Below are 19,066 nucleotides of genomic sequence, written 5' to 3' on the forward strand. Positions count from 1 at the left end.
TATGTGCCTCCGCAACCTTGGAACCGAGTCCAGATGATGCTCCTGTGGGCCGCGAGTGTGATGCACTGTGTTTTCAGTTAGGAGATAAGTGACCAAAATTAGGTCAGCGCGGTAAAAAGAAAGCGTCTCTGGCAGGGAGAGATATTTCCCACCAACTGAGGGCTGTAACGGAATTAGACACCACAGAGGGCGAGGATCAGGCTCGTGTGTTAAGTGTATTAGCGTGAGTTGTAGATTACCTTAAAGCCCATGAAAGAGAAAGAGAACTCATACAGAGGAGGGAGAGATTCAGCTGAAATTATGGAGCTTTTACACAAAATGAAAGTCAGCTGTGGTCCATGACAGACGGTCAACTGGAGTTTGGCATGAGCTCCACAAACGCACAATAATGTTGACGTGCACGGAGGCTTTTTATTCCACATTCAGAACATGTAGAATATGTAATATAATAGTAAGGAAAATCAGCTTCTCACACATTCACTGGTTTGAACTAATCCTCAAATTAGTTCCTCATACAGTGCCCAAAATTTAAATTTCAGATAAACTACCCAACCAACACGTCAGATAAATCTCCTACAGATTCTCATCATTCATTGTCCTTCATGATTGATCCGTGTGTGAACTTCCACCTCTTCTCAGGAGATGAACGAGGACCACAGCACACCGAAGAAGGAGAAGCAGGAGCGTCTGTCCAAGCACAAGGAGAACATGCAGCACTCCCAGGCCGAGGAGGAGGCTCACCTCCTGGCCCAGCAGAGGGTTTTCTTCGACAGGAACTCCCGCGCCTTCAGACGCAAAGTCATGATCAAGAGGCACGACTTGGAGCAGGAGCAGATCCGAGAGGTGGGAAGAACCAATATATCCATGAATTTATTAATTGAATCGTTAAATTCATGATGCAAGTTCCACAAAGCATTTTCAAAATAAAATCCCTGTTCGTTAGTTTTTATTGTTTGTGACAAGGCCCGGAGTAATTCTGAGAAAAACGGCTGCGTGTCCTTGATAAGTGCAGCCATTGTTCAGATCTGATCAATGAGGCGTTTCCTGTTAACTGTAAGAAGATTATTTGAGTAAAGCGTTGCAGCAATGTCATAATCTGAAAAGCTGTTGTGTAAAGAGTCTTTATGTGGGAAAATACACATTTTATACAATCTTTTTAAATCCCAAATTAATGGAGATTTAACGTGTGATATTTATGGATTTTGTTGATAATGGCATCAAATGTTCTGAGACTGAAACGAACCAAGAAGAAAATGTATTTCTACTGGGGGAAATGATCATTTAAAATAATAATAATCAGTAGCACCTTCAGCAAGTCATCCAATCCCCTTCTTCCTCCATGTTTCCTGCCTCCTTCAGGAGCTGAACAAGAAGAAGACCCAGAAGGAGATGGAGCACGCCATGCTGATCCGCCACGACGAGTCCACGCAGGAGCTGGAGCAAAGGCAGCTGAAGTCCCTGCAGAAGCTGCGCATGGACCTGATTCTCCTGCAGCACCAGACGGAGCTGGAGAACCAGATCGAGTACAACAACCGGCGCGAGCGTGAACTCCACCGCAAGCACGTGCTGGAGCTCCGGCAGCAGCCCAAGAACCTCAAAGTGAGTCGACGCAGAGAAAGCCTTCACTGCAGGATCTTTAACGTGTGGTTGGTTATCGCCGTAAAGACAAAGGGGCTTGAAATTCAAACCAAAAGCTTTTCAGATCCATTTTAACAAAGATGTTCTCGTCTTTGAGAACACAGAGTCGTGTTTGACAGTGATGAAACAAATTCATTTGAAGAATAGAATGGCACTCAGTTGTACCTCCGCCAAGGCCAAACCGCTGCCTTGAATTCAGTCAAGCTGCACTAGATTTCACACACTCACAAATATCCCTCCCCTAAATATGTCTTGATTGTTTTCATCAACATCTCTGAGATTCACAATAATATTGAAAAATCCCACACTGGATCTGCCCCCTGAGTCGATCTGCTCCAAAGTGAATTGGTTCTTTTTTGGTTGATAATATCAGTTCAGTTGTTTTTGTGTTAACCTGCTGTCTGAGACAAACCCCAATGAAAACATAATACATTTTATTTTATGCCTTAATAAAGACAAACAATCAAAACCTTCGACTTCAAACCTGATCAACACCTTCTCTCATTCGTCTGTTCTCTCTCCTTCAGGCTCTGGAGCTGCAGATCAAGAAGCAGTTCCAGGACACGTGTAAGGTGCAGACCAAGCAGTACAAGGCCCTGCGCCACCACCAGATGGAGATCACGCCCAAGGCCGACCACAAGACGGTGCTCAAGGCCCTGAAGGAGGAGCAGACTCGAAAGCTGGCCATCCTGGCCGAGCAGTACGAACAGAGCATCAACGAGATGATGGCCTCGCAGGCGGTGAGTCGAGAGAAGTTCACGTGGTCATTGTTCAATCAAAAGCACGATGGTATATTTCAAAGTTTAGATCTTTGAAGGAGATCTCTCTCCACCTGTTGCTTATTGTTGTCCTCAAATCTTATATCGTTCTCTTCTTTCTCCCCCTTTGTCCCATCCTAATATACAATCTCACTTCATCCCGTCCTCTTCATCTCCCTCTCCATGTCCCCTCTGTCCCTGTTACCCATCTTCTTCCATCCATTATCTCCATCTCTATTCCTCTTCTCTCTCTCCTCCTATGTGTCTTATCCATGAACTCCTCCACCCTCCCTCTCCCCTGTCGTGGTGGTCGGCCGTGTCAGCTGCGTCTGGACGAGGCCCAGGAAGCCGAGTGCCAGGCCCTGAGGCAGCAGCTGCAGCAGGAGATGGAGCTGCTCAACGCCTACCAGAGCAAGATCAAGATGCAGACCGAGGCGCAGCACGAGCGCGAGCAGCAGAAGCTGGAGCAGAAGGTGTCGCTGCGCCGGGCTCACCTGGAACAAAAGGTGCCAAACTAAAGCAACCAACATGTTTGACATACTCGTAACATTTCTCTGAGCCTTTCAGTAGATTGGTCCTTCACGGTGGCCCAGGACATGTTGGGATACACACTAACACAATGTGACCAAGGTCTGAATGTGACTTGGGTACGTCCCCACGTGTACATCCAATTAAAATGACAAAAAGGAAAGTGACCTCATCCTCAACCCATAGAAGATAACTCAAATTTAACATTCTACAAAGCTACATGACAAACAGGATGTAAACAAATCCTTTAAAGTCTGAAGCACAAGAGTCTGTAGATAAATGAAAACAACAAATACAAACATCAGTTTTTTCAGAGGTTGCCTTGATGGTTTGAGTGAACGGCTCCTGATTCACGTTTGCTTCCACCTCAGCAGCGCGGCCATGAAAGTCGATCCCAGACAGACATTCATGAGTTCACACAGATTTCCGTCTCCACAGGTGGCGATGACAGTGGCGTGGCGTCCTGCAGGGAGCAGGCGCCCCCCCCTCCACACACACACTCCCTACGCCACCGCATTGTTCTGTTATTACAACACCTCTGTCAGCTCCTGTTTGTAGAAACACACCCTGAGGTTGTTGTTTGTCTGAAATCCCTCAGCAGCAGATTTTCTGTTGCTTTTACATTCTCCTAAGTCAGATTAGCTCTGACACCTGCAGCCGTGTTACAAGTTGACAACTAACTTTCATGCTTTGTGCTGATCTCCTCACACACATTGGACACAGCTCCATCGATGTTTGTCCCCTCGTTTACGAGACGCTCAAGACCGAGACACGTCTTCGGTGTGAGCGTCCAGACAACCTGTACTCTGCTGACATGTGATCAGGTCCGAGCGGCCGAGTGCGCCTCCCTCCACACTGACCGACGTCATCGCCACAGTCTAGTAGACAGCGCTCCCACAACAAAGACACATTTGAAATGCCGCCTGGATCCAGTTCTGCTGGGTCCAGTGTGGTCTGTGCCAGTGGCGGTGCTGTGTCGCCCTCTCCTGGCCGCCTACAGCCCTGCGCCGTGGGGACCGGTATGATGTCATGGTTTTAGAAGCACTATTGTCCTCTGGTTCGGTTCATGGTCAGAGTCTGGAGTTTTCTGTGCATGCTCAGTAAGTCGCTCAGATTGCCGTACTGCGCCATGCGGGGCTTTGTCTGCACCTGAGTGTGTGTGTGTGTGTGTGTGTGTCTGTGTTTGTGTGTCGAGTTGACGTGTGAGTCTGAAAGATGAAGCAGACACAAAACAACTTGTGCCACCGAAACCTGATTAATGAAACCTAACCGACTCACACGTTTACAGTATGAGAGAGCTCATCAAAGTTTGCAGCCGCGACGTCACTGAGTGAAATGAAGAAGACGAACGACTGAATCATGAAAACACAAAAACACAAGGAGCCTGTGGTGAATCCAGATTTACAGTGAAGAGCTGCTGGTTCGACTCCACCGTTCATCACTGGTGTATTGAGCTGTGTTTCTCCAGGAGAGTGATTCTCTTTGTTTAGTTTGCCTCTGGCAAGAAAGAAGAAATGAGACCAGTAATAATCTGTGTTGATGTTATTACTGAAGCATCTCTCCTCTCCTCTGTGGGGATAAAAGATGCACAGCAGCGTCTTCTCATTTGTTTTCTGATTCCTATTATTCCTATTCTTATGAGCAGGAATAAAGATTAAAAGGCTAAAGGCTTTATAAATGTTGAATCTTTCCTTTTCTCACCACACAAACACCAAGCTCCTCTAAAACTCATGTTACAGTTCACACTGAACACGATGGTTGTCTTGATAATATTGAGAAAAGCTGCATTTTATTTATTTATATATGTTTATATGTTCCTGGGACATGAAGGGAGCAAAGTCAACAAGAATGTATTCTTACTCGTCAAATTTTCCAATGAATATTTGAATAGTCATGTTTTTTCTTTGCTCTGAGCCTAAATCTTGTGCATGTGGTTCCCTGCAGATTGAAGAGGAGCTGGTTTCCCTTCAGAAGGAGCGAACCGACCGGATCAAGCACCTGCTGGAGCGCCAGGAGCGGGAGATCGACAGCTTCGACATGGAGAGCATGCGGCTGGGCTTCGGTAACCTGGGCACCCTGGACTTTCCCAAGGACGACTACAGATGAGGATCTGCTGCTGCTACTGCTGCTGCTGCTGCTGTCGTCTGTCCTCGTCCCCCCCCCCGGGCGTCCGTCTGCCTCTCTCTCCTCCTTCGACGCGACTGTGCAGGTGTTCACTGCTGCTGACGTCCTCACACAAACACACACACACAACAACAACAACAACAAAACAAGGATCCTGTGTGTGTGTGTGTGTGTGTCCAGTGGCTGGTCGACGGCCACCACCTTAACTCCCCCCCCCTCCACCTCGTCTCTCGTCGTGTCCCAAGATGACAAAAAAAAGAACAAAAAAAATGCTGGATAACGTCCTGTAGTTGTCATGATTTTGTAAGAAACAACGATAACGTAGTCACGGTGTTTTTCCTGTTTCTTGTGCAATGTGGAAGACGAGAGAAGGAGGGAGAGAAAGACGAGGACGAATGAAACGGCTCCACAAACACCCGGTTCTTTAGAGGTAATCGATTCTTGTCGTGCGTTTTTGTCGTTTTTTGGTCTCGAGCGGTGCAAAAAAACAAAAACCTGTTCAAAGCGATAAATCAAACTTCCACAGTCGTTCTCCTGCACTGCTTCTTTCAACACTTTTTTCTATCCTCGACTCATCAGGACATTTTTATGACAAATTTGAATAATTTGATACAAACATCACAATGTTGATAAGTACACGTATAACGATAATGATAATAATTCATGTGACTCCTGCGGTCAATTTGATTACTGAGGGCGAATCATGGTACTCTGTGTTTGTATCGTACTGATTTCTCTGCACTGGCAGCCAATGTGAATAATAATAATAATGATATTAATAATAAACGTGTCACATGAGCTCCAGCTCCCAGATAGCACAAAGGGCTTCATTGCTGGGGGGGTGGGGGTGGACTTGTACTTTGTGTATAGAAGGATTTATGGAGAGCTTTTACTTATTTTCGTATTGTATTTTAACTGTCACTCATATCGAAAAAAACAGAATTTTTAAAGACGCTTTTTCCTCCCCCCCTCCTCAGATAGTATTTGAAATTCATTCTATCAACAGGATTATCTTTTTATTTCTGGCTTCTCACGACTCTCGAGCCGTGTGGTTTAGTTTTTTTCTTATCAACCAGACCAGTATGACGCTTTATTGTTGCATGCACTTTAATTTTTTTTTTTCCAGGTTAAAAAGAAAGCATGAATCTGTCAGAGCTTTTAATTATATTTGTAAATAAAGTGCTCATCACACAAACTGCGTCGTGGTGCAAGTTGTTTATTTGTAAAATAGAAGTTTTCATGTTGGTGTTATTTTTATTTGGCTCCGAGATCCAGGAAGTAACCGACCTCAGCTGTGATTGGCTGCTGCTCCCCCAGCTAAGAATCAATGGTATAATGTATTGATTGATATTTAATTTTAAAGAAATATCAAACGTTGTCAACTAAAATTTTAAATCAGCTTAAAGAAGCAAAACTCTTTACATTTTACCTCCTAATTATAAAGTTTTTGACACTTTATCGCAGCCAGGTTCTACAAATTACACATCTTCAAAATAAAATGCTCAATAGAACAAACGCTTCAAATTATTCCTCATATTTATTAGAATATAATCACTACTTCATATTAGATTAATAAAATGTTATTGAGGATCTAAATTAGTCGACTGAGTAACTGAGCAGCTGCCAAACGATCAGAAAACACTCAAACACAGAATCCAGTCAGTGCTGAACTGGTTTATTGATCAGGTGACATCACTGGTATTTGTGTCAGAGCGTGGGAAGGCAACAGTGGGAAAACAATATTATTCAGTGGCACTAACAAAAAGCAAAATACTGTTAATGGTTGTTCTTTTTTGCCACTTGTGAGAACAGGAGCTTCCTGCAGACCGCCCTCCTCCACAGGAACTCCCAGTGCAGGCTGAGTCTTTCAATTCTCTTATTTTCCAGCCAGCTGCTCGTACAGCTTGGGGACATACTCGTCCCACTCTGCCTGGTAGCAGGTCCCCGCCACCGGGGCTCCCAGCTTGTACTTCTGCCTGAAGCTCTGGAGCTTGAACTTCCCACGGCCGTCTCCGCAGCGGTTGGTGAGAACGTCCTCGGAGCAGGAGATGCTGCCGGGCTGCTCGTACACCAGCCACACGTACCTGTGGAGACCTGGGACGCACAGAGGGGTCGTGGGTTTAATCTGAAGGTCTGACCCAAGCTTTTGTCAAATCACATGTGTGAAACAACTGGAGCTCTCTCACCTGTGCCTTTGGGAGGTCCAGATCCCACGTAATCGGACATGACGCAGCCGGAGGACATGTCGTTGCCCTTCATGTTGACCACCAGGAAGTGATGCCACTCCCTTCAGGGAAACACACAAATACTGAAGCTCTTGAAGTTGCCCTGAGTCACAATGTAAGGGTTTTGAGCCAACATGGTTAATATGGAAGTAATATACAACTAAGCTGCTCTTTATACTTTACGGTGAGATGACAGTAGTTTGAAAGCATCCGTATAAATAAACAATATATAAAAGCCGAGTGGGACTTTTTTTTAGGTGGGGGGGGGACAACCAGGGACTAGTGGACCCATGAGCACAATACCTTCAACTGCATTCCTCCAGCAAAAAAGTTCCATTGATTTCTCTTCACCTAGTGCTTTAATCATCTTAAATTAATTTTCCTACGATAGTTAGTCTGTATATTATTTATCTATTTCAGATATTATTGCCTATTCTATTTTTGTCCTCATGTGTCCTCATTCTGAAAATCTGCTGATGTGAATCCCCCCCCCCCCCACGTGGGATCCATAAAGTTGATCTTAACCTATATTATCGACACATCTTTTCTTATTCATACATCTCTTCTTGTCTTATAGAAACATCTTGTTTCATAGATGTCTCTCTCGTCACCTGAACTTGGGCTCCTTCCTGCTGGGGGCGTCCGGGTCGGTCAGGGCCAGAGTGAACATCTTACCCGGGTCACATCCTTCCCACTCGAGGCAGGTGGGTCGGTTCTGCACCTGCGGGGTCAACACGAGTCGAGTTCACTTCACCTGTTTACCCACATGGGGGCGCTGTCCCCCCGTGTTTCACATCTGCTCACATGCTGCAGACATTATATAACTTGTCTCATTGTTTAAACCTCTTTTTTTTTAAAGCTTAAAGAATTTTTATGTAAATAAATTCCCTTTAGCTTGGTGCTAGCAGTGTAGCATTGAGCTAACCCCCAGAGACGAGGCTGAGCTAGCAGCGTGTTAGCTCCGCAGCAGCTAGCTAACGGACCTGGGTCGGGGTCAGCACTTTGCCGAGCTCGTCCACCTCCACGGATCCGTATTTCACCGTCAGGGGCCGGGCGGGCTGCTCCTCCACCTCCTGCAGAGCAAGAGCACCGCTCCACTGGCTCAGATCCACCGGCATGTCTCCCTCTAGGTCCGCTGACAGACGCTGCTGCTGGGGGGGTGAAGAACCAGAGTGATGCGTTCAGGGACCGACACCAGATACAGCAACTGGAGGAGAGGGGGTGCACTCAAGTTCAATCACGAGTACAGAATTTCTTAAACTGTTTTGGCCCAGATTTGGCCCATATCCCGGGTAGAATAATGGCCTCTTCCTGGATGCCAAATCTGGGCCACGAGTAAGCCACATTTCAACCAAAGGTGACCCCGATCTGTTTCCCACTATTGGGGCCACAGTCAGCATTTAGCACTCGGGCCACTTCCGGTTCACATCTGGATGACACCTTGCAGAGAGCTCCAGATGTTTAACAAAAAAAAAAACAAAGACCCACATTTGTTTTGCCCTGAGGCCCGAGAGAAGTCAACGTGCTGCAGCTCGAGTAAACACATAAAAAACACACACAAATTAAGTAAACAACTTCTACAAAAAGTCCCAACATGTGCAAATACAGAAACAATTAGGAAAACAACAATGTAAATGTTTGCAGGGGATTTAAAACAGTGATGAAGCTGCTGTAGTTCAACTCTGTGAGTTGCCATCACCACTGACAAGGAGCAGACTTCAATAACAAAGCATCGTGAGGATTATGAGAGAATTGTTGAGCTGAATTTATAAATGTAGGATTATTGTTTCGTCCCGTTTAATTAAAGCGTTGAACATGTTATGTCTGTGTGTGTCCGCCCAGCTATGTGTGTGGGTTTGGAGTGGGTGTGAGATATTCAGCAGTGTCTTGTGTTGTACATCAGGCAGTTGTTGTACATGAATGATTCCTTTTATTTCCTTTAGGGCAGAGGTTCATTTTGCATAAATCGTGAAACAAATCCAGACTGAGCAGTTAAAGTAGGTTATTGTTTATATTTGCCTTCTGTGATCTACACTACACCGTTCCAACATGTCGTCCATCTTCATAAACATTCTACTGGTTACAACAATGTAATACCTGCTTAACTGTGTGTTTAAATCAGCAACTAAATACCGTTCTTGGTTTGCAGAATAAAAGTCACTTGTGTGCAAAATCAATGAAGATGTTTTCTTAATTTTCACATTATTTATTTGCATGTTTTGAGCTCTCTCGGCCACCGTACTGAACTCCACATCTGGCTCGAAGAAGAAGAAGAAGATTTATCGTACAAGTGGTGCTACTGTACCTTTAAGAAGGTGCGGTGTGGGGGTGTGGCTTGTCCCGTGCAGGAGTTTCCGGATTAGCGTGTTAAGGTAAACAAAGCGACTCCATCAGATGGTGGTTAGAGACCGAGGTGACGGTGTGTCAGGGACAGTCAGACAGGTGGAGGAAAGAGGTCGAGGAGACAGGCAGGTGAAGCAGTCAGACAGGTGGAGGAGACAGGTGGACAGTCAAGAGAGGTAGAGGGGGCGGAGACAGACAGAGAGGTGAAGGTGCATGAGACAGTCAGACAGGTGGATGTGGAGGAGACGGACAGGTGGTCAGTCAGTCAGACAGGTGGAGGAGACAGGTATACAGCCAGAGAGGTAGAGAAGACAGGTGGACAGGGTGAGGAGACAGACAGGTGGAAGTGAAGCAGACAGTCCGAGAGGTAGAGGGGTGGAGACGGACAGGTGGAGGTGGAGGAGACATCATGGAGACGGTGGGGACATTAGTGCTTCTCCTCCTGTGTTTATCTGCCTCAGGTGAGTTGGACATCACAACCAGGTGAGAGTGAAACCCAAAGTTTCTTCACTCAGCTTCGTCTTCTTCTTCTTCTTCTTCTTCTTGTAAAGCAGCAGTTTCAGGGAGCGGCTCCAACGACACGGTGCTGACTGCCGCACCGGGATCGAACATCACCCTACCGCCGTGCCACTTGGTCAGTAATCTGACCCAGGTGACACTTATGTGGAGCAAAGTCAACGGAGATGGCGGGAGTTCACCGGTTCCTTCTACCGAGCGCATCAAGGTCCTGTACGGCCACCAGCTGCAGATCCAGGGGGTGACACCAGGAGATGGTGGCATCTACCAGTGCATCTGGCCCTCACGCCCCCTCCCTGCGCCTAACAGCACTGTCTTCTCAAGTTACCGGCTTCTAGTCACCAGTGAGTCAACCAGCATGTGTTCAGGTGTGATGCAACCTCCTCTCTCTCCTTTCTGGAAGACACAAACCGGTTCTTCAACCGGGACAGGTCACACCGGCACATGGAGACAGGCAGGGCTGGGTCGGGTTGCTTTGAAATGTTGGTTAATAGCAGTAAATGGCAGGAAATAGTAAACCATTGGATTATAGTTCACCCACTGTTGGATATAGATTCAAAATGAGATATTGAATTCGGCTAAAGAACGGACGCAGCCACGAGTTTCACAAATTTTCAATTTATCTTCAAACGGATCAAAAACCCTTTTTCAAGTATTTCTCATATTCAGCCCTTGTTTGTCAATGAGCTAAATCATCACTAGTATTCATTCTGCATATATAAGTACCGAGCCTTTCATTGTTATTACATATTTATAGGCCTATGTCTTTACATGGTAGTAGTGAGTGTTTTATGTATATTTATTTGACCTATATTGCCTTTATTTCAATGGACCTGAAGCATTATAATACACCAACGCGAATCAGGAAACCAAACTCAATCCAAGGTTTTGTTATCACATGACCAAATTTACAATCCTGTATATATTAGACAAATAGGTTAGTGCTCATTGCTGTGTATTGTATTGCTATACTGCCAGCAGCTAGAAATCTCTTCCAGATGGTTATGGATATTGATGAGGATCAGCATTAAAGTCACAGTAGTTGTAATGCACTGCACATTTCTTTAAGGTGGTCCAGAGAACGTGTCCCTGTCCATCGGGCGGGCCACCCCCCTGTCCAACGGGACGCTCATCGTCTATCGGGACTCCAGCGTCTCCTTCAACTGCTCCGGCTCCTCCTTCCCGTCCCAGCACCTGAGCCTGACCTTCACAGGAGGCTCGTCCAGCAACGTGTCGCTGGCCTCGGGCTCCGGCTCCTGGCTGAGCTACACGATAGAAAACATCCAGCCCAGCAACCAGGGGCTGTACAGCTGCTGGGCCCACAACAACGTGTCCGATCGGACGGTTCAGAAGAACCATCAGCTGCTGGTTTACTGTGAGTACCAGGAGCTGGTCAGACTGGAGCTCTGATCAAGACACAGGTTACCTACATCTATTTATTTTATTATGCAGCGATATTGTGTTTCCAATGTGTAAATACAATACAAACACAAATATAAGACCAAAATTATACTTTCTTAATTCCTCAGTTAAAGAATTTTATTTAATTTGAAAGATCACTCTTTAGTTTATCACTATTTAATGTCTTAACACAACTGGGTCTAAAGAAAATGTGTGATTTTACCTGGGGAAATGTGAGCACACAAAAAAACTGACTAATTATTCATTGCCAGGGTTAATTGGTGTTTAATTGATACAAATATATAAATGTTTATTATTTCATGGAATAATTAGAAGTGTTATAATGACAAACTTTGAAATATTGGTAGAAAAGTAAACATGGAAACAGTTATTTTTCATTTAAAAATAACCAAAAAGCCAGAAACAGAGGCTTTCCATATTCTTACGGGTTTGAATAAAACCTAAATTAGTACTAAAGCTGATATTGCGCCAAAATACAAACAAAGATAATTTCACAGAGAAGAAAGCAAGCATGTTAAAATCCAAGAACAATGACCATGACCTTTAAAATGTAGGAGTTTTAAACCCAATCTTAACCCATAACAAAAAAATAAAATGGTTTAACTTTAAACCTAATAATAAATGAGTGCACAGTGAGTAAGTTGAAACGTTATACAAATACAAAAATACACATCTGGAAATATTCTGAGTGGCAGGAGGAGAGTCAAGAGCATGAAGTTTGAAAAACTGTAAGTGAGGCGTCGCACTCGTCCACAGATTCAGAACCTCGACTGAAATATAACGACTTAGGACACAAAGACAAATCAATACAAGTTCATTCTGACATTACAACATATGAATCTGTGCGTGAGCTGATGTGAAAATAACTGTTTCATGGAGTCGTGGTGCAGGGTTTTCTTCCAGTCTTTGAAGGGACTTCCTGAATTTCTAGCTCGCGCTGCATTTTCTGTGTTTTTGCTGATTTCCTGTAATTACTCACAGAAAGAAAATCCTGCATATAGAAGGTTATTTCCAGTGAGCTTACTAGCACATGATAACCACTCAAATTAAAGGATTCATTGCTTATTGATGGATTCATCAGCTTATTCCTGGTCTCATCAAGAAAATCACAGAAATTAGGATTTATTATAATGGACAGAATGAAACTTCATATGCAACAATTAAGTGTCTACAGGATCAGTGTATAAGAAATAAGAAATAAAGCATATTGTGGGAATCAAAGAGGAAGAGAGGTTTGTTATAAAATCAATAAAAGCCTTTATTCGGTTCAAGTAGGGAAATTCAATGCCAGAGACATTTGACTTAATTAGTGATGTTTCCTCTTTTTGTATTTTAGAGACTTTCCTAAAGTTAAAAGCGAATCTAATTCGGAAACTCAAATAATTATGTGTGAAGAACAATATTTCCTAGACGCCTCAAAGTGTGAACTATTTACTTCTCTCTCTGGACCCTCAGACTGGGAAACAGACACAAAGGGGGAAATAATTGACGGGAAAGAATTTATCGCTTTCAGGAAACCCAATTTAATAGTAGTCTTCCTGTTTTTATGTTTAAGTACAAAAAGTAAAGTAATTACTTTATCCTGCTCTTCCTGTTTTGTTCTTTATCTTGTGCTCCCTGCTAAATGTAAAAAAATAAAATGGTTAAAGCGTTTTCTTCAGGAAAGTTGTTTTAAGGAGCCAGCAGCAAAATGTTGAATCCTCAAATACAGATATTTGAGTCCTTTCTGAAAAGAGTTCTGTCTGCTGGTCGGCTCATTCTTCACAGAGGCCCTAAATAAACTGGAAGTGTAAATGTCTGTTCTTCTTGCCAAGTTGTTAACTGACTCTTTTCCTCGACCAGACGCTCCGGACAGACACCCCGACTGCAGTTGGGCGCCAGCAGCCGACGCCTCTCACGCCCTTTTCAACTGCAGCTGGTTTGGAGCGTACCCCACCCCGACGCTGCGCTGGGTAGAAGACCAGGGCGACCAGGGCGCCCACTGGAAAGGACACGTCTTCGTGACGGCGTCGAGGGACAGTCTGTCTCTGAGCCTGAACCGCTCTCTGCTGTCGGAGGGGCAGACTCTGAGGTGCATGGCCAAGGGCTTTGACCCATCAGGGAAGGAGAAGTCCTGCTCGCTCACCCTCAGTAAGTGTGTTGTGGTGAAATGAGCCTCGCGGTGATCCTGAGACGTGCAGCTGCTGAATCTTTCATGTTCTTTCCACCTAAGAGGTCACTGAGCCACACTGACACTCGTCATAGAGCCAAGCAGGTCAATTTTAACATCGGGGCTAACATACGTTTACCTGCTGAGGCTCTGACATTTTCTATTCCAGCATTTCCAGCACTAAAAAGCATTTAAAGATCTAGTGTAGTACTCTGGATAATTCATGTGGATTATGTGTTTGGCAGAAACTAGTGAAAAAGCTCATTTGTGTTGTTTTCATTGCTTCTGATCCCGTAAACTAAACAATCTGAACTATAATTGCACCAATTAACATTTCCCCCTTGAAGAAAGCCTAACCTCATGACCTGTAGGATAAAGTGCTGCTAATTATCTTTAGGTTTTAGAGATGGATTTCTCAAAGCCTCAGCAGATGAACCCAGTGCAGTCCAGAGGTTATGAATGGTTTGGCCACTACCCTGTGATAAGTCCACCCAGTTTGTTCTCTGGTTAAATGATTAGAGGGAAACTTGATACCAGTAGAGGATTGGGAAAGTGTTTTTATTGTGTGTGTGTGTGTGTGTTGCATTCTTTAGTCACTGATCAGATGTTGCTCCTCCCCTGCAGGTGGAAATCTATCCTGTCCTAAACTCTCACTAGTTCAGCCACGGCTCCGCTCTGATCACTCTGTAAACTCTATAGTTCATAAGCTCCTGGTTAAGTTGTCATAGCTAAGTTTGTTTGGATTAGTTTGAGTTATGCATTCCCACAAACACTGAGTCCACATGTTCAGTGTCAGTGAGTCAGTCAGCAGTGGCGGGTCATCACAGGACAGGTTTGCGCAACACACTGAGATGGCGTAAGAGTGTGTGATAGTTTAAACTCTGACTTTGCTTTAGCTTATCAGCTTTATGTGATGTTTACAAAGCTTTGAGATCCAGAATCTCCCGGCCCTGCACAAGGTTTCCTTCAATTTCACACATTTTAACAACAACTCAGAACAACAAACCTTTTCAAAACAATGTGCTGTTCATGAAAGCTTTTATATCTCTGAGGTTATGATATCATTTGCTCCCTTGCCAAGAATCCAAAGAACGAGCTTGAGGGTGAACTGGTGGTTTCCTAGATGTAAGATTTCCTGCCCACTAACTGTTTTCTAGCTGTAGCGTCTCCTTTTCTGTATGTTGGGCAAACTGGTTCCCAGCTTGAGCTTCACATTTACAATAAACACCACAGAGGTGTCAAATATTTTGTCTAATTCTTGGCAACAAAGTGAATTTGTCACAAAATGTAGACATTTCCAACAATCAGTGAGGGTTTGATTCCCACCGGGGCGCTGAGATTGTTGCTCCTTCTCCCCCAGAGCCTCCGTACCCTAGAGGCGAGCCACTGGTCACGGCCCTGGAGGGGACCAGCGTCACGTTGACCTGCACCGAGGACGCCTCCATCCCCCCGGCGAACACCACGTGGAGGAAGGGGCTCCAGCAGGACGCCATCACGCCCGGGTGGAAGTACGCCCTGAGCCAGGACGGCCCCGCCTTCAAGCTGACCATACACAACCTCACCAAAGAGGACGAGGGCGTGTTCTTCTGCCGCAGCGAGAACCCGCTCAACCTCCGTGAGCTGGAGGTCGTCCTCACCGTGAGAGGTGAGTGTGGGTCACGTGTGCAACAAGCAGCATCACTGCATTCTCGTGTGAGATGTAACTGAATGCAAACGTTTGCGTCAGAGGAGATGATGACGCATGGAATCGAACATTCAGTTCTTTTGTGATCGGACCATAGGGTGGAAAACAAAGAGCCCGTCAGTGCAGGTGTCGACTCCACCTCTGGAATGCTGATGAACCGGCTGCGCCTCCCAGTTCGCTGCTTCCTAATCCTCTGCCGCTCTTCTGCTTTGTGTCCACAGCCCCCTCCGCTTTCACAGGAGCCATCGTCGGCATCATTATCGCCGCCCTGGTCGGGGGACTGACCTTCATCGTGGCCAGATCGCTGTACTCCTGCCGACACCGTATTTGCTTGGGTAACTCACCGTGGCCTCTGGTGCCGATGCACGAAAAGTCACAAATGCATGCAACATATTTACTGCCCCACGCGTCCTCTGCATTTATTGTAATAACACACTGCAGCTGCAATGATGCACCTGAGAACTGACACGTGCAAAAGTGTGAATCAAGACAAATCCACTAACTCTTCACAATTTCTCTTCACATTTCTGTTTCAGGAGGAGAGTTTGGGTGAGTTGGTCACGTTCACTTGTTTTATCTGATCTGCATGTGTAACTTAATTCAGTCCATCAAAACAAAGGGATGAACAACAGCTCTTACATTCAGCAGTGTTCTACCAGAGCTTCTCTCATCTCCTGTTAAGAAGCAGATATAGAAATGACTCTCTTACCATCATAGACCATAATGCAATGTTTCTGATGAGATGAGAAGATTGATATCAGTCTTATGTTTGTATGGTAAATAGAAAAGCTACACCAGATGCTATCTGAGCTGGAAACAAGGAGAAACTGCTCATCTGACTGTGTCCCAACTAAACCCAGCTCATGAATCTGAGTTTTGTCTTCACGTCTGAACTCTGCAAAGAAAGAGTCAAACTATCACTTTATCACACGAGGGACACAGTCCACGTTTTATTGGCTACTCCACTTGTAAATTAATTTATGGTTTATGTCCATATAACATTTTTAATATGAGTTAACATGAAAGAAGTCAGTTTTTGGAAATTACAGATCGTCAACCTCACAAATACAAATGTTGTTTAACAAGATTTATGATATTTAGAGTTATTATACACACTGACACCTTTGGATAAACTTAAAGGTAGCTATGTGAAGTAGGTTTTTGTAAAATAACATTGACAAAAACTGTTTTTTTTTATGTTTACATCAATATTTGGCAGTTAGCAGTATTCTATTTTACGGCTTTTGTTTGCTACATTTCTCCGCACGCTGCTGCTGACAGCTGATCAGTCAAATAGAGTAACTGTGTTTCACGAATGTTGGATAAAGACACTGCTCTATAGCACCTCTAGTGGTCAAACACTGTCGATTGTACCACTTAGTTTGTTCGCATAAATCTGGACACAGTTGTTGACACGTCGTAAAATAACTCCTCTAAGGATTTGAAGATGCGTTGCAGTGTTAACTAGTCTCAGGTATTTATTAGTATACGACCCAGTTCCTGACCTCCAGGTGCGTAATACAGTTTCTGCTCTCCAGGCAAACGGAGGACGACCGGAGAGAAGTGATGTCTCTGGTGGACTCGGACGACGACGAGCAGATCTTCCAGGACGCCGTTCCCCGGCTGCCTCCGCTAACCAACGGCAATCACATGACGCTCGCCCAGATCCACCAGATCCCATCAGGTAAGGCCTCCTCTCGCCAGTCTATTCGATTTTGTAGAAGTTTGTAAAAGCTGTAACATGTCTGTTGATGTGTTGTCTTGTCGTTGATTCGCAGGCGATCACGAGGACGTGGACCCTGGGGACACCAGCTCTCAGCAGCAGGAGCACACCGAACAGACGGAACAGCCTGTGGATCCTGTCACTTATATATTTTAGGTGTTTTTAGATCAAAGTTTCTATTTTTTAGGCAAAAAAACGATGTACTGAGAATGTGAATGTGAAAAACTCTGGTGGAAGACTTTTGTACAAAAATATTTCTTTTAATTTGTCATATTGTAAATAGTGTTACGTGCAGTGCGGTCAGGGTCAAAGGGTCAAAGGTTCAAAGGGCCTGTCTCTCTCTGTCAAGGTGCTGATGAGGATAAGGAGTTAATGGTTCAGCTCATTGCCCGCCCCCCCCCCATTCCCCATCAGCCTATCACAGCCCAGGGCTCCTGAATAAAGGGGGCCCATCCCTCAGAGTCTCTTTTTGACCTGGTCTCAGATCAGCTGCCACACAAGCTGTTTGGCTTTTTGCTGTTTTCTATTGCAACTATCTGTAAGGTTTGTGGGGGGGGGGGGGGTTTGGACATTAGTGAAGTCAGGGCACCTTTTATACTTTTGCACACACAGAGACCCACATGTCTAGACACACAAGGATTGTATGTTGGTGTCACACGTGGACTTTGCAGAGCTGCTGCTTCCTAAGATAAGTCAGTTTGACATTTTAGTTTAATAACAGACAATAGATTTTTTGTTATATTCATATCCGTTTCCTTGACACCAGCCACCTTTTCCCTCACCTCCCCCACATTTGTAAAAACCTGTTGTCTGACCACACACTTGTTAATACACACCTTTGTCACTCACACTTTTTTAACTGTGTCAATAACAATGGTTTGTCCCGTGAGCGTCAACAACAGTTTTTAAAATGTGTACGTTTTTATTCCTGTGGTTGTGTTTTTGTACAGCGTTTTGAACATGATACTGAGATCAATGTAGTAAATTAAGTTGTTTAATTTGACGTGTGTATGTCTTTTTTTTTACCCACATGTACGAGCAGTTTAAGACTAGAACCTTTATTTGTCTAAAGGCTGAAGGTCGATTTTCAAATCATCCACAATAATATAACATCCATCTTATTCATAGATCCATGTACATCTCACTGTATCGCACACATAATGTGTAACTCTGTCTTTCCTTGTCTGGAATGCATCTCTCCACTGGGCTTGTCTCCAAGAATGTGGCCGAGGCAGATTGTCCCTTATCTTGTGTAACATGAGAAAGAGACAAGTTCAGTTTATTCTTCAAATGATGCAATTCAACAAGTTAAATAAAACATTTCCATGGATTTCTTTACTACTTTTTTGGTTTTACTTTACTTCACCGTCATGTACCTCATCAAGTAAATTGTAATTTTATTTAAAAGTGGTTTCATAAGGGCGACTGTTTTGGCCTCTTGTAGGTTTTCTTGCCTTTTGTTAATGGTTCAACAAATTCTGTTAAATATTTAAGCTCAGCCTGAGAACATGTTTGATGTTAGGTTTGCGCGACAGAACTCTTAAGACATAATGTCATAAATAATATAAATGATTAATTTAACACTTTGTTCTCACGGGTTCACACATTTTAAACCTTTTTTCTATCTGTCTTTTAAGTCAGAAAGTTGAAATAGAATGTGTTAATTAATAGAAACGTGTGTATTTTAAACATGTTCCCTCTGATTCACATGTTTTTAAACAAAATATTGTATTTTATAGCCAGAAAGTTGAGATATATTGTGATAATTCATTAAAAATACAGATTTAAGACGCCTTCCCTTTGTGATTCACATTTGTTGACACATTATCTCAGGATCTCTGCCATAATAAAGACAGTTAAATATAAAAAGTCATTTTTCTGATCAATGAGGATTTGTGTTGTTTATCAGAGGAAGCAGATGGATTCCTATAATAAAATAAAGCGGTTGTGGGGGGG

The 19,066-nt window shown here is 44.1% G+C and overlaps 3 protein-coding genes across 8 annotated transcripts in view; 2 read left to right on the forward strand and 1 right to left on the reverse strand.

The window, feature by feature from the left end:
• taok3a (TAO kinase 3a) overlaps nt 1-6,243 on the forward strand; it is a 59,832-nt gene extending 53,589 nt beyond the window's left edge. For all 5 annotated transcript variants that reach the window (XM_062381430.1, XM_062381433.1, XM_062381432.1 and 2 more), the window contains 5 exons: nt 640-843; nt 1,360-1,599; nt 2,166-2,378; nt 2,720-2,902; nt 4,869-6,243. In XM_062381430.1, coding sequence (XP_062237414.1) covers nt 640-843; nt 1,360-1,599; nt 2,166-2,378; nt 2,720-2,902; nt 4,869-5,030 — 1,002 coding nt within the window. In that variant the 3' untranslated portion in view covers nt 5,031-6,243. The remainder of the gene's footprint in view (nt 1-639; nt 844-1,359; nt 1,600-2,165; nt 2,379-2,719; nt 2,903-4,868) is intronic.
• Nucleotides 6,244-6,707: 464 nt separating this feature from the next.
• Nucleotides 6,708-8,616, reverse strand: pebp1 (phosphatidylethanolamine binding protein 1). The gene is made up of 4 exons (XM_062381439.1): nt 8,257-8,616; nt 7,885-7,994; nt 7,235-7,335; nt 6,708-7,142 (listed from the first exon to the last, which is right to left on the reverse strand). The coding sequence occupies exons 1-4, from the start codon at nt 8,389-8,391 to the stop codon at nt 6,925-6,927; spliced, it is 564 nt and encodes a 187-aa protein (XP_062237423.1). The 5' UTR covers nt 8,392-8,616; the 3' UTR covers nt 6,708-6,924.
• A 1,019-nt stretch (nt 8,617-9,635) lies between these two features.
• On the forward strand, nt 9,636-18,108 carry vsig10 (V-set and immunoglobulin domain containing 10). 2 transcript variants are annotated; one of them, XM_062381436.1, is made up of 9 exons: nt 9,640-10,077; nt 10,171-10,476; nt 11,202-11,507; nt 13,397-13,684; nt 15,064-15,348; nt 15,609-15,722; nt 15,924-15,936; nt 16,926-17,071; nt 17,166-18,108. In XM_062381436.1, the coding sequence occupies exons 1-9, from the start codon at nt 10,026-10,028 to the stop codon at nt 17,264-17,266; spliced, it is 1,611 nt and encodes a 536-aa protein (XP_062237420.1). In that variant the 5' UTR covers nt 9,640-10,025; the 3' UTR covers nt 17,267-18,108. The 2 variants fall into 2 exon arrangements, 1 of the variants encoding a protein (XP_062237420.1); XR_009915388.1 differs by lacking the exon at nt 15,924-15,936 and having other exon boundaries at nt 9,636-10,077.
• The last annotated feature ends 958 nt before the right edge of the window (nt 18,109-19,066 follow it).

Source organism: Platichthys flesus, chromosome 3 (assembly GCF_949316205.1).
Source record: "Platichthys flesus chromosome 3, fPlaFle2.1, whole genome shotgun sequence".
Lineage (NCBI taxonomy): Eukaryota > Metazoa > Chordata > Actinopteri > Pleuronectiformes > Pleuronectidae > Platichthys > Platichthys flesus.